Source organism: Acomys russatus, chromosome 17 (genome assembly GCF_903995435.1).
Source record: "Acomys russatus chromosome 17, mAcoRus1.1, whole genome shotgun sequence".
Taxonomy (NCBI): Eukaryota; Metazoa; Chordata; class Mammalia; order Rodentia; family Muridae; genus Acomys; species Acomys russatus.
The window spans coordinates 10744053-10759418 of NC_067153.1; the positions used below are offsets into that span (position 1 = coordinate 10744053).

At 39.6% G+C, this 15366-nt stretch overlaps 1 protein-coding gene across 1 annotated transcript in view; it reads left to right on the plus strand.

Annotated features, from left to right (window-relative positions):
* Window positions 1-4397: 4397 nt before the first annotated feature.
* The window catches only part of Trhr (thyrotropin releasing hormone receptor), a 31430-nt gene continuing 20461 nt past the window's right edge, over window positions 4398-15366 (plus strand). The window contains exon 1 of the mRNA XM_051159534.1: window positions 4398-5253. Coding sequence (XP_051015491.1) covers window positions 4465-5253 — 789 coding nt within the window. The 5' untranslated portion in view covers window positions 4398-4464. The remainder of the gene's footprint in view (window positions 5254-15366) is intronic.

Genomic DNA, 15366 nt, shown 5'->3' on the forward strand with positions numbered 1-15366 from the left:
GTCAGACAACAGTTCCAGGAAGCCATATAATGTGAGTAGCTGCACTCCAGTGCTAGGGTGACCTTATGGTAACACCAAGCATTCAGCTAATATTAACAATTTGAAGCGTTGACTAAATTTTAGTCCTAGTAACTGACTTCCTTGCAGTGTTTGTGGGGGTGGAGGAAGAGTACGTATCTAGCTTTAATATTGTGTGTTACCCTTTCTTTCAGAAAATAATTGATATGTAAGCTAAGACAGCACAGGGTAAGGCAGTGTATTACAATAGTTCCTCTGTAAATTAGTTACCTGATTCCTCAGGTAATCAACTTAGATATTTTTTAATTTTTTATTATTATTATAATTATTATTATTATTATTAACATTACATCCCGATTGAAATCCCCTCACTCTTATCTTCCTGTTCCCACCTTTCCTCCCTTTTCTGTTCTACTCCCCTCCTCTAGACCTCAGACAGGTGGGGGTCCTCCTCCCTCACCATCTGACCAAAGCCTATCAGGCCTCTGTGATACATTAATGATGATATACCATACACTTCTCAGACATTGTGTCCAGTGACCGGTGAGCAATTAAAATTTCTATTTACTACTCTATCAACATGAAGGCATTGTGAAAAATAAAACTGATACCATCATCCTTGCTAAAAACACCACTTAACACCTTCAAAGTAATATCTAACTTATAAAAATATCTCTTTCTGTATCCAGTGAGCTTCTTGGTGGTTTGGCTAAGGCACATCACTATAGAGACCATAATGCGACATCACCAAGGAGACAAAACAACACAGCCTCAAAACACATGACTCACAGCCTGACAACAAAGGAATGGGAAATACACAATTCCCTTTGTAGACTTCCATGCCATATCCCAGTAGGCAGAAGAATCAAAGGGATGTGGAATATTTAGCCCCATCAGCCATTTCGAGCCAATCAATATTTATAGGACACTCTGTCAGGCCAGAGCAGAGCTCATGGGATCCCTCTCCATCAAGATAAAGCACGTTCTAGGCTCTAAAAACCAATCATAACACAATAAAAAAGAATTGAAACCATACATGGTATGGAGTTAAAGTTAGTAGATAACAAAAACATGTCTGGAAAATCTACAAGTATCTAGAAATTAAGTAGCCCATTCCTAAGGTCATAAAGACAAAAAAAAAAAAAAAAGTCAGGAAGTAAAATGAATTGACATCTAGGAGATGACACAGTGGGTAAGTGCTTGTCATGCAAGCTTGTGGACCTGAGTTCAAATCTCCAGCGCCCTAGTATAAAAAGGTGAGTGTGTCTCTGTAACCCTACTATTTTGGAGTGTAGAAACTGGGGGTGAGACTGATTGAGCTTGGGATTCCAGCTTCACTCCAGGTTCACTGAGAGACCCTGTCTCAAGGGACGAAGGTGAAGTAATATAGAATAAGACACCAAAAATCCTATTGTGGCCTCTGAACATGTCTGTAGCTAGACACATACATACACACACACACCACACATATCACACATCATACATACATACACACACACACACACACACACACACACACACACACACACACAGAAGATACAGTGAACTTAATGAGAATAAAATTATCACATATCAAAATTAATGCAACCCACTAAGGTTAAAGAAAGAAATCTGTTGTTCTAAAAATTATGTTGAAAACAAAGAGTTCTAAAGTCAGTGAACCAGTAAGTAACTTTGTGATATACCATATTTTATACAATGAAACGTCATACAGAAACAAAAAAAACAAAATGCTGATTCTTACAAGTATTGGTTAAAAAAAAAAAAATTTTGTTTTTTAAAACAAGTATTGGTTAAATACATCTAAATTATGCTAATTAAAAGAAACCAGATGCATAAACTATTATTCCACTTATATGAAAATTCTGTAAGATGAACAAATGTATTCTAGAGACAGAAAGCTGAGCCGTGATTAGCTGACGGCAGAATAGTTCAGGAGCAGTGAGTGCACACTGATCATTTTAGCATGATAGAAGTTTTCGTGTGACGTGGCTATAAGAAGCTTATGTAGTTGTTACAACTCCGAAAATTCATTTAAAAAAATTACCCTTTTCTTCTATAGAACTTGCATTCCAATGAAGTTTCTTTTAGTAATGTATATGCACATATTTGATCCTTCTGATTTTCTAAAAGCTCTGGGAAACAATAGGTATAGGCTTTCATTTATAAACACATATGTGCCAATGGTATAATAAAAATATAAGACCAGGAGAGGAACCAAAAGTCAAGTTTGACACTGATGAGCTCAATGAGGGAAAAATACCATTTTAATGATGAAGATTTATACAACTGTTCATATATGAAGGGGAAATAGATTTAAAATTTCCAGAAGACAAAGTAAAAACTAGACACGATGTGTTAAAATATTCAGATATCACACTAGGCTTCTCACAGCTAAAGGCTCTTTTTCATTGTACGCTGCTCAGACAAAAGCTCACAAACATTAGCAGTTGGTGTGTTCAGTTGGTGTCCAGAAAAGAGCTATATTACAAACTTGCCCCGGGTGACTTTAGAGAGCTGAAAATCAAGCTCGCGTGTGTCTTTCTGAAAGGACACTGAGCCCATAACAAACTTCATCTCAAGCACTTGGTACTGCAGTGATGCGGAGAGTTTCACTAGATAATTCTGCCTCTTAGAAACATGTTGAGATAAAGCTTCTACAGGTGGATCCTGTGGCTGACATTTCAGGCGACAACATAAGGGGCAAGGGTTCCTGGAGCAAGTAGACGACCTCCGAGCTCTAAGAGTTGTCATCGGTGGCTTTATGCTGAATTATTCTGTTTGCTAATCTTATTTCTTTGGGGTTTTTTTGTTTGTTTGTTTGTTTGTTTACTTGTTTCTGTTTGTTCCCTCGTTGGACAAGGTCTTGCTGTATAGCCCAAACCGGCTCCAAAGTCACAGACCTCCTAACTTCCAACTCTGAGATACCAAGGATATACCACTACCCCAAGTCTTCAAGTAATTTAAAAAATAATAATACTTTTCTACGAGCCTCAGAAGCTCACAGTTGAAATGGTTTAAAATCGATTTTCACTCATTTGTCATTCGTCTAACATGAAAGGAAGGAGGCAGTTTTACTGGTTTACTGGAGGAACAGTCCAAGGGTTTCCATAGCAGAGAAAGAGGTTGATTTCACTGCAGACAGATTTCACTGCAAGTTTCAAGGGCTTTCTTTGCCCAGAAGGTTTCGCTCCCTCCTAAAATCCTGTCAAGCAAGAAGTAAAAATATATTTCCGAGCAGCTCAGGCACAGGAGTTTCTGCAGAACTTAGAGCATCATTACCTACAAGATCAGCTGCTTCTGGGTCCTTTTACCTGCGATCAGCCTTCCACCCTGAGCGCTGTATCAGCCACATGTTTAAAAGTAAATTCCCCAGGAGAAGATTATGAATCAACCAGGACTGACTGGCACTTGTGAATGTGTGTGTGGAGTGCGTGTGTGTGTGAGAGAGAGAGAGAGAGTGAGAGAGAGAGAGAGAGTGAGAGAGAGAGAGAGAGAGAGAGAGAGAGAGAGAGAGAGAGAGAGAGAGAGAGAGAGAGAGCTCTCATTAAGGGAAGATCTATGATTTGACAGCCTCACTGCCGAGCCTGCTGCTGCTTCTGTTACTGCGGCTGTATGGTCTGTCATGAGTTGAAAAGGGATGTGAGGGTTTAGAGAAACTGCCGCTCTGAAGACCGAGCATCTGCTAAGTGATCTCCGTGCCAGACAGACTAGATAAGATTTTTCTGCAGGGTTGGAAACTTGGACCACTTCATCTACCCAGAGAGACAGGCAACGTGACAGAATAAAAAGGTAAGAGAAGGGACTGTCTTCTATTAAGGCTGGGGACTTGGAGCTGGGGGAGTCAGGTGCAAAGGCTGACTATTTTATACCAATGATATTTCACTCCTAAGAGCCAGAAGCAATAGCTATATTCTCACCAGGCTTGACCATTGTGCCTTTTGGCTTCTTCAACTGGTATCTTTTTTTCTTCGTTGTACTTTTACAGAGCATCTGAGAGGTTTCTTTGTATTTATTTAGCAGCTAGCACATTTTTTTTCAAGTTTGGAATTGTCTATTTGTTGTTATTGTTTTTCCAACTGGACCCAGTTTCCAAAACAGGAGCCTTTTCTGCTTCTTTTTTTTCTTAAGACTCTTTTCCCCTGTGAAGAGAGAGTTAACTTGATGTGCTCAAAACAGTTACTTCATTCTGGCTCAAAGTACACAAAAAGAGATTTCAGAAGTAATTTAGAACCCCATTACTGTAGAAACTCAGAGGTGTAAAGAGAGGAAAAGAGTTGCCTGTGAGTGTGGCTTGACTGGAAACCGCGGCATTGTGACTGAACATGCGTGTGACTTTTCACAGGGCAAAGAACTACTGCAAAAAAAAAAAAAAAAAAAAAAAGGCAAAGATTGGAAAGATGTTTTAAAGAGTCTCTGTGTCGGAGACACTTCAAGCCACTGAAGATGGAGAATGAAACAGTCAGTGAACTGAACCAGACCGAGCTTCAGCCCCAAGCAGCAGTGGCCCTCGAGTACCAGGTGGTCACCATTCTACTTGTGCTTATTATCTGTGGACTGGGCATTGTGGGCAACATCATGGTAGTCCTGGTGGTCATGCGAACCAAGCACATGAGAACCCCTACAAACTGCTACCTGGTGAGTCTGGCTGTGGCAGATCTCATGGTCCTGGTAGCTGCAGGCCTCCCCAACATAACTGACAGCATCTACGGCTCCTGGGTCTATGGCTATGTGGGATGTCTCTGCATTACTTATCTCCAGTACTTAGGAATTAATGCATCCTCGTGCTCAATAACAGCCTTTACCATTGAAAGGTACATAGCAATCTGTCATCCCATCAAAGCCCAGTTTCTCTGCACATTTTCCAGGGCCAAAAAAATCATTATCTTTGTCTGGGCCTTCACTTCCATTTACTGTATGCTCTGGTTCTTCCTGCTGGATCTCAATATTAGCACCTACAAAGATGCTATTGTGGTATCCTGTGGCTACAAGATCTCCAGGAACTACTACTCACCTATTTACCTAATGGACTTTGGTATCTTTTATGTTGTGCCAATGATCCTGGCCACTGTGCTTTATGGATTTATAGCCAGAATCCTCTTCTTAAACCCCATTCCTTCAGACCCTAAAGAAAACTCTAAGATGTGGAAAAATGACTCAACCCACCAGAACAAGAATATGAATTTAAATGCCACAAACAGATGTTTCAACAGCACCGTATCTTCCAGGAAGCAGGTAAGCAAAGCTAAACTTCCAAGCCAAGAGAGGAAATGTGAGATAGAGTTTTTGTCAGATGGGATCAACTTTGTCCTACTTAGCTGCTGGCAAAACCAAAATGCAATCATGCAAATGTTTCACAGGATAAGCTGCTGCTTTGCATATTAAGCAAACCTCTGGATCAACTGAAGATCTAAAAATAAATAGGGGGGGGGGATTTGATAGCACTTTAGCAAGAAGCACTTCCCTATTAGGATATGGGGGACTGTAGAAAGAACCCCAGAAATCTTGACTTAAAACACTTGCACCTCTCTAAAGATGCTACCAAAACACTCAGAAAACTTCTGGCCTCTGTAGGGAAAAATTCTGTTGCATGACAAAGAATTACTTTTCAGGGACTGTACTGCCCAGTTACCAAGAGGATTTGAAAATAGATCAGTGAGTGCAAATAATGAAACTTTTCTCACAGTGTGCGGTTACTCACAATGGATTGCCACAAAAGATGGGTAATTGGCTTTAGTTGGTTGATCTTGATGAGAGATGAGTCTCTAATCCTTTTCTCTAGCTCTCTCCAAGTTATCTTACCATGCAGAATCTGGGAATACATTTTCCTTAGAAAAAGAAACAAGGATTTCAAAAGAATGGCCAACATCAAGATGAATCAGTCATAAGCAAATTTTAATGTAGGATTTCTAGCTTAGCATAACTCGAACTCTTTCCTGCTTCCAGACAACCTAGTGCACAACATGTGGCTGCCGTGGAATGATGGCCTTATTAGTGACTAAAGCATCTTGTGTACAAGATGATGTAAAAATGGGAGGCTCTATAACATGCACTCATCCATTTGTGTCTGCGCAACTGTCCTAGGATACTCATGAGCCTAGCTCTCAGGTTTTTCTCCTTCTCTATCGGATATAATGAATATGAAGTAGATATTCTCTTAATGAAATGGAAAACCACTAATTCTATTTATGTAGGTAGGAGAATGAGTGTCCTTTTAGAAGCATGCATGGGGATCCATCCATACTATAATTTCTTAGGCTCGAGGTTACCTAATATGCTACGAATTGTGCCTGGATTAATCTACACATATGTACTCACATACATGTCAGAGCAAACTTAAAGAAGTAAAGTGTGATCTGGAGCTAAAGAGAATGTATACAGCATTTTAGATGATATGTGACAGTTCACTCACGTGACATTCATTTGTTATGAAGATAGAAGTCTTTGTTTTCGTAGACAGCAATGCTACGACACACAAAGTATAGCTGGCCATTACCCAAAGCTTGATTCACGGAGATGGAGAGAGATCGATTGGCAATCTGCCAAGACAAATATTAACAATACAATAAGACAATAAAGAATGTGCATATCTTAATGAGGGAATCAAACACGGCTTAATAGCAGCTAGGTAGGTCAATTAGACAATTTGTTCCTTAAACTCACATTAATATTCTTGTTATTTTTTTTTTAACTTGTTTGTCTGGCCTAATGTCCTTCCTTTCAATTAGAGTCATTGGCATCTATCATCATTAATAATGTGCTTTATATTGCTAATTATGTTACACATTCACAATCTTATCAAAGAATATAAATGTTGAGCATGTGAGGGCACCGTAGAGTGTTTAGGCATGAGAAACTGACAGCTGTGAGTAAGGAAGAGTTGACCTTGAGAGACAGGGGGGAGGGGGCAGAAAGTTACCCATGAGGTAGTTGGTGGTGATGCAAGCAGAAGCAAGCTTCTCCAGATCAGTGCCCCACCCTTCCTAATGCTGTGACACTTTAATACAACTTCTCACGTGGTGGTGACCCCCCAGCCATAAAGTTACTTTTATTGCTTCTTTATAACTGTAATTTTCTTCCTGTTATGAATCATAATGTAAGTATCTGTGTTTCCCAGTGGCCCTAGGCAACCCTTGTGAAGGGGTCGTTCAGCCCCTAAAGGGGTTGTGACCCAAAGGTTAAGAGGCACGGCTCTGTAGGGAGAATTTAAAGCAGTGTGGGTGTGGGAGAATTAGGAAGGGGAAAGGAGCATCCAAAATGGTAGAAGGCTCACAGTGGTGTGGACAGTGGCCACTGCAGCAAACAGGGTCACAGCTGTGAGTGGGGCCCATGTGTTCCAAACTTAGTGACCTATGCTCTGGCTTTTTCCTTTTCTAGAAAACATCTTAAGCCTTCATAAGGCTCAAATCTCCATGTACTATACCCCAAGGACTTTTATTTTAATCTTTCTCTCTGATTTTTTTTCTTTTAGGCAAGTGTAATTTACATTTTAATAAATACTTATCTGGGCCAGGTCTTTCTAGCCAAGTTACTTAAATCAAATGTACATACCTTAGAAGGCTACATTTTTTTTTTTAAGGAGAATAAAAGAAAGATTGTTTTTCTGTGAAACCAAACGTGATGCTTTCTTTGCTTGCTCTTTTTTTTTAAACTTGTATCTCCAATTTTAAAAAAATATCTAGACCAGAAACAATTTTTTTCAATTCCTCAAAGATTTGATTAGATTTTTAGTAAAACACCTGAGTTGAAATAAATTTAATTCAGCACTACTCCGCTCTGTGGCTATAAGGCGTGTGAAGGGATTGCCTTTTGTTTTACAGTGGATGGTGTGACTCTGGGTCTGCACCATGTCAGCTCTGCCTACACAAGCTCACAACATCCCTCAGTGCAGTGCACGCAGTTCCTCTGTTCCGCACTGTGAAGTAAGGCCGTCTCTCTCTCTCTCTCTATCACTGACTGTGTATCTCTGCATAATTTATTGAATCTTTAAAATGTTTGCAAGCACAGAAGCTCTTTTTTTTTTTTGGTTAAAAACTCTTCTGGTTTTGTTTTCAGTCACACCCCTTAGCAATATCTCTTGTCTTACTGTATAGGAGGAGGAAAATAGTGTGACCTAGCCTTAATAGAAGCCTCCAGAGATTCTGTCAGTGTTTTTATTATAGGTTTATTTGATTAACCCAGTCTTTAAAATTCCAGCTGTTCCTTCTCCAAAGTGCTTTAAACATCTCTGCTTTACTAGAAAAAAAAACTGTTGAAAGTACAAGAAAGCTTCCTTTTTTAAAGTAACACATGCCATTTGGAGATGATACTGATGGGGGTCTTGATAATTATGATGTTATAAATGTGACAGTGTCTTATGGAACACTTTGAGAATTATGAATAAGGTAACAAGGACACTCTGTCAAAGACTATCACTGTCAATTTCTTATATTTCTTTTCTTCTACTTTAATTGGCTCAGTTTAAATATTATTTATATATATATATATATATATATATATATATATATATATATAGAGAGAGAGAGAGAGAGAGAGAGAGAGAGAGAGAGAGAGAAAGGATATATTCTTCAGTGGTTTGTGGAGACTAGCTGGCCAGTGAGCAGGCAGGGATCTCCTGTCTTTGCACTTACAGTGCTGGGGTTACCAACCCAAGCAGCACCACACATGGATGCAGCAGATCTAAACTTGGGTTCTCATATTTGTGCAATAAAGTCGTTACCAATTGAGTCAGCTTTCTAGCCCACTGTGTTCTCTTTAAAGAAACAACAAGGAAGAAATCAGTAGCTATAGTCATGCTGACTAACATGGAAGGTGAAAAGCTCCCAAGGCCTCAACTCTAGACAAAGAACTACAGGCAACTAAGAGATGCTGGAAGCAAGAGAAATAGTCTCCTCCAGGGAAGAGCACACTAGTTAGTTATCTAGTACCAAGTGACAGGTCTTGTATTTACATATTTAGGAATGCACACACACACACAACAACAACAACAAACAACAACAACAACAATTAAAGAAAAGGAGGTCATACATTTGAAAGAGAGAAAGGTAGGGACGCACAAAAGGAGTTGGAAGGAGGAAAGCAAAAGGCGAAAACTACATAACTATAGTCTCAAAAAGTATATATGTGTATGTGTGTGTTTCAAGAAAGAAACAGGGGCTGGAGAGATGGCTCAGCAGTTAAAAGCACTGTCTGCTCTTCCAGAGGTCATGAGTTCAATTCCCAGCAACTACATGGTGGCTCACAACCATCTATAATGTGATCTGATGTCCTCCTCTGCCTGCAGATGTACATGCAGGCAGAGCACTGTATACATAATAATAAATAAATAAATATTTTTTTAAAATAAATAAATAAAATAAAGAAATAACCTTGAACAAGGCACAAAGAAGCCCAGTGTAGTGGTGCCACCCTGTGATTTCTGCACTTGAGAGATGAGGTGGGAAGATAAGTTCAAGACCAGGCAGTGGAGAAGCTCAGCACCCCAAGGCACACATTAGGACTCTATTTAAATAAAGAAACAAACAAAAACAAAGGAAAGAGGCAGAGGCATGATAGTGGAATGTCCTGGCTGTAGGAGTTGGGAGCACAAAGGCGTTTTTTAAGTTTCATGACTCACGCAGTTGTCAACTCCATGTACATTTTAAGAAGCCCCTCCTCCCTCTCCTTTAAAATCCAGTTCAGCATAATATAATCATGCCTATAAGTAGGCTGGAATGGGAAAGCCATGTGATGAGCTCAGTAGATGCGGAAAAACCCTTTGACGAATGTAACACCCTTCAGAATAAAAATTCTGGAGAATAAGGATACAAGGGGGTTGGGCTTCCTCAACATAATAAAAGCAATTTACAGCAAGCACACAACCAAGATCAACCTAAACAGAGGAAAACTGAGAACACTTCCACTAAAATCAGGAATGAGTCAAGGCTGCTCCTTCACCCTCTTCCTGTTAAAAACAGCTAGAACTGTAAGCCAACCAACAGAGATCAAGATAATACAAATAGAGAAGAAAGAAATAAAATTTCCTTATTTGCAGATGATAGGCTTGTTTACATCAGGAACCAAAAGAACTCCACTGCCACTGTGCAGGTTCACGACCCCCTCGCTGTTCTGTCTCAATACACACCCCACTAGTCTCCTCAACTCCCATTTCACTCCACCCAACCACTCTGCACAATTCGGACTAAATGATCTCTCCCATGCAGAGGTACATTATCAAAAATAGCATTTGGGGTTCCCTGAAGCCTAACATTTTAAACTACCTGGCATAACAAGTAAAATCCTGGCACCTTCCCATACTGTTCTGCTTCATCTCTCAGGACTCTCTCAACTTACTCTTTCTGCTCCAGCAACACTGAATTACATTCAGGTCTCTGAGTATGCTCTGTTCTCAGCCAGCACGGCTTTCATCTGGCAGGTTCCCAATTGTCTTTCAAATCTCAAATCAATCTCTCATGCACCCCGTAAAGTCTTTTCCTGAAATTCTCAGGTAGAATTACACAGCTGATGCCCTAGCTAGCAGTACACACGTAAGTGTTTTTCTTTTTCTTTTTCTTTTCTAAAGATTTATTTATTTTATTTATTGCATATGAGTGCTTTATCTGCAGAAGAGGGTATCAGATTAAATTATAGATGGTTGTGAGCCACCATGTGGTTGCTGGGAATTGAACTCAGGACCTCTGGAAGAGTGGGAGGTGCTCTTAACCACTGAGCCATCTCTCCAGCCCCCGTAAGTGTTTCTCTTGTCCTTATACAATGTTCTGCAGATAGTTCTGATTTAGTAATTTTAGCCGTTCAGAATTATTAACCTGTCTGTCTTCTATACTTTCCAATATCCTTAATAGTAAGACCTTGCACCCTCCACTGTGCTAAGATCTGAGTGTGGAATGTGGTAGGCTTTCCACAGGGAAGAACACATTAGTGTAGTTCACGCTGGGAGTGCAGGCCTTGCAAGAGCAGGTTGTCAGCCTCTTGTCCCACTTCTGCATGCAGTGCCATCAAAACATTGCTTACACCCACTTTGTTTCTTGTGACTTCACTATAGAAATCAATAAGTCTAATGATAAAGTTCTTCCTCTTTATTTGGATAAGTGTGAAATGTTTCCCTGCGTGTTTCTGTTTGTGTGCTTGCACCTCAAAGCTGTCACTTTTAACATGCAATGTAAGTAAAAGTGTAAAAAGCAGGTGCATGTGTGCTTCAGATCTCAGTCATGCCCAACACTCTATTTTGCCCCTTGAGAAAATACTGCCTATGTCTGCCATATCCCTCTCTAATTAATCATGAGTAAAATCTGCATCTCTCCTAGTAAATCCTTCTTTAAACTAAAAAATAACTCAAATAGAACTAATCACTGGGTGGCGATTAAGTAAGTAGATAAGACCTTTGCAGAAAGTTTTTTCCTACAATGCTGACAAGACTAACTCAGAAACACTGCAGACTCAGACATTAATTCACTTTGTAATACAAAATTCAGTTGCCTTTCTCCCACAGGCTTTAAACATCCTTTCCTAAATGAAGGAGTTACTTTTAACAGAAGGGGCAAAAACTAAAGCAATGGCAACCCAGGGAAGATAGACAACATGAACACCAATTCAAAGACAGCAATAGATCGGGTGAATGTCCCTGTGTGATTAATTTTCCTAAAATACTTTGCACACATCACATCTTATTTAAAAAAAAAAAAAAAAATTTCCAGTCTCTTCTGACTGGCTTTGAAACCCTCCTCGTGTTTTCTGGCTTTCCTCACCTGCTGTTTCTTTAATTCAATGATCATTTTTTGAGCACCAGCTTCATGCCCGGCACCATTTTATAAAGGCAATACCAGTCACTGTTGTATAGAGCTTACAGTAAGATGGAAAAGATTGACACTAATAACTAGGGAGAAGCAGGCAGTTAAGATCTATAGTGTACAGAGAGGCAACAATAGAGGGTGATGACAGCACTCAAGAGTGGAGAGCAAGCCTCAGATGTGGTAAGACCTACTCTAGTTCATAAAAGCAAGCATCGGCCAAGCCAACACAAAAAGCAAAGACTTCCATAGGAGCAGAAGTCATCTGTGTAACCAAGGTGCCCAGAATAAGACCCTAGCAGGTGTTTTCTGCCACCTGAAAGCATTTAAACTTGGTCATAGAGCACTGGGGAACCACTACAGCCTTTCCTGGTGACAGCAGAAAATGGGACTTAACCTTTGGAAGTTGGTTCTTAAAATTTTTTTGATCTAGCCAGCAAGAAGGAAGGAGCCAGAGATGAGGTTACTGTAATCCATCAAGAAGGATGCAAGACTTGAGGTAAAAAGCAATGGTTGAGGTGAGTAGAAAGAAATGCAGATGAGAAATATGGGCCAGGCATGGTGGTGCACACTTTTAATCCCAGCATTGAGGAGGCAGAGGCAGGTGGATCACTGTGAGTTCGAGGCCAGCCCGGTCTACAAAGTAGTCAAGAACATCCAAGGCTACACAGAGAAACCCTGTCTCAAAAAACCAAAAAGAAAGAAAGAAAAGAAAGGAAAAAAGAGAAATATGTAAAACCAAAGTCAAAATAATTTAACAATGAAATTTGACAGGTAAGGAAGACAGAGACTTAGCTGGAATTCAGTGGTATTGCTACACACGGCACAGAATGCAGGCAGCAGAAGAGCATGTTTATTTGTATTTATTTCTTCTCCATAGATCTCAATATATCAACTAACACACACACACACACACACACACACACACACACACACACACACACACACACACACCTTTATTTTAGCCTTGCAAATGTTCACTTACGTCATTCTGTACCTTTCCCTGTAAGGGCCTCTCCATTTTTACACTTCGATGTATTTTAGGATGTTGTATTCAGGAGGTCAGCTTAAGCTATGGGTAAATCAAAGGATTCCATACACTACAAATATACTAGGAGGCAGGAAATCATGTTTTCTATTGCCAGATAGCACAGTACAAATCGGGTTACAGTCTTTATAACTTTTGGTATGCTAACTGATTAAACTTTAAATTTCAATTTTTATTCCATTCTCTATGAGTTTGTGTGTGTGGCGGCCAGAGAACAACTTGCACAAATTGGTTCACTCCTTTCATCAGTTATGTCATTCCTTGGATTGCCCTGAAGTAACGCCTACTATTTCATAAATACTCAAAAGTTGACACTACATGTAAATTGTGTGTTTTTATTACTTCTTTAAGAATTTCTTGCAATGTATTACGCCCTTCTCTATCTATACAACATTGTGGGTTCTCATTCTGTTTGTTTGTTTGCTTGTTTGTTTAATCCCATCAAGTTCAATTTGTGCTGCCCATATACTCTCAGGTGTGTATCTATCGACTGCAGCGTCGTTAACCCATATCCCCAAAGAAAATTTACTTTCCTTCTCCCAGAAGTTATTAATTTTCAGTAGCTCCTCAACTAGGGGTGAGACCCCATGCCTACCAACATGCTGGGGGTTTGTCTGTCTTAAGATTATACTGTCAGAACTACTGTGAGTTCATATGTGCAACTCCCCTGGTGTGACAAGAAAACAGTTTCCTTATAGCCATTCAACACTTCCGGCTCTTAGAATCGTTCTGTCTCCTTTCCTACAATGGACCCTGAGCTGTGGGAGGCAGAGATGTGAGACAGATGTCCTGTTTATGGCTTATCACCCTGAAGTCACTTTTTCTCTCTATACCTTGACCAGTTGTTAGTTTCTGTGTTAATCATCATCTACTGCAGAAAGAAGTTTCTCCAATCATGGTTGAGAAATGCACTAATGTATGTGCACAACAATACATCATTAGGGGTTAATTTAATATAACATTTGTTTTTAGAATAATACTAGTAGACTCTTTAATAGACCCTATGATATGGCTAGCAACAGGATCTTGGTCCTCATGAAATGCCAAGGATGGGTTTCATCTTGTGGAGTGGGCCTTACATCCAATCAGAAAGTGGTTGGTTAGTCCCATGATGTTCATGTCACTATGGTGACAGTGATCATGTCTTTCCACATAAGTCATTACTGAAGCTCACAGGGTTCACAGGTGGGTAAGATTCATGATTACTTCTATCCTCTAGTAGTATGTATGTATAGAACCTTCTAGAACTATCAAAGCTATCTAGTAGAAATTAAGCTTCCATCCAAGTCAAGGGACTGGAGAGAATAATTAAGATCACTGGTTGCTCTACCAGAGGACCCCAATTCAATTCCCAGCACCCACATGGTGGTTCAACACCATCTGTAACTCCAGTGAGAGGGTATCTGAGGCTTTCTTCTGGCCTTTGTGTACACCAAGCATTCATGTTGTGCATAGACTTTGATGAAGGCAAAACACCACTCACATGAAATAAGAGCAATTTTTAAAATATGCCAGGTCAGTACCAATTTTATTTCAAGTCAGTGGTTCTTTAGCAATAGAACATTACTGTCATAATCGATAAGATAAATAAGGGTATTGGCTGCATTATTTCTGGGTCTATAGTATCTGATTGACAAACAACTCAAAACGAGATAAGCCAATCCATGGGGTTTTTATTGGCTAGCCTGTGGTGTCCAACACAGGTACTTATTTTTTAAATATTGCTTATTTACTTACCCATAAAATATCAAAACTATAAACAAACATATGTCTATACTATATATAGTCAAAACATCTAACAGAAGATAAAGAATACTAAATCACTTTTGAGCCTCTTTTATGTGTTCAGAGAGATGCACACTAAGTCCACCTCCAAGATGCATACACAACAGAAGCTAAGTATTCATTGACTTCTTGTTATGGGTTTTATACTGTTCCAGTGCTTTGAATAAACGTATTAGCTCAGTAAGTCTCCACAACAATCTTGAGAAGTGAGAATTAATCATAGAATAGGAATTCTTAGTCACTGCTCTAGATCACATCTCTAGTAATAAAGCTAGGGTTCGAGAATAGTACTTCCGCTCCAGAATATAGGCGCAATGGGAAAATTCAACGATTAATTTAATAGAAGTTAAATAAATTCCTTGGAGCTGGAAGGATGAAAGGCATATGGAGGCTTGAGAAAAAAAATTATTTAAAAGAATGACAGAAGGAAATTAATGTCTGATAAAGGAAAGAAAGAGCATGAAATGAAATATTATCAATAAAGAAATAGAGGAGAGCCCAGTATGAGGGATGTTCTTTCGGAAGTATGCTAACATATGGGCCAAATGTTCATTTTATGGAAGCATGGGAAAGAAACTAAGCAGACACACAGAGTGAGGTTGAAACAGCGAGTCCAGGACACAAAACACAATGCATGGAGCAACGCTAGAGAAAGGCCCATTTTACAAATCAGGGCTACCTCACTCTTGGAGTGCCACTCTAAACAGGCCTTCAGTGGGTTCTGGTAGT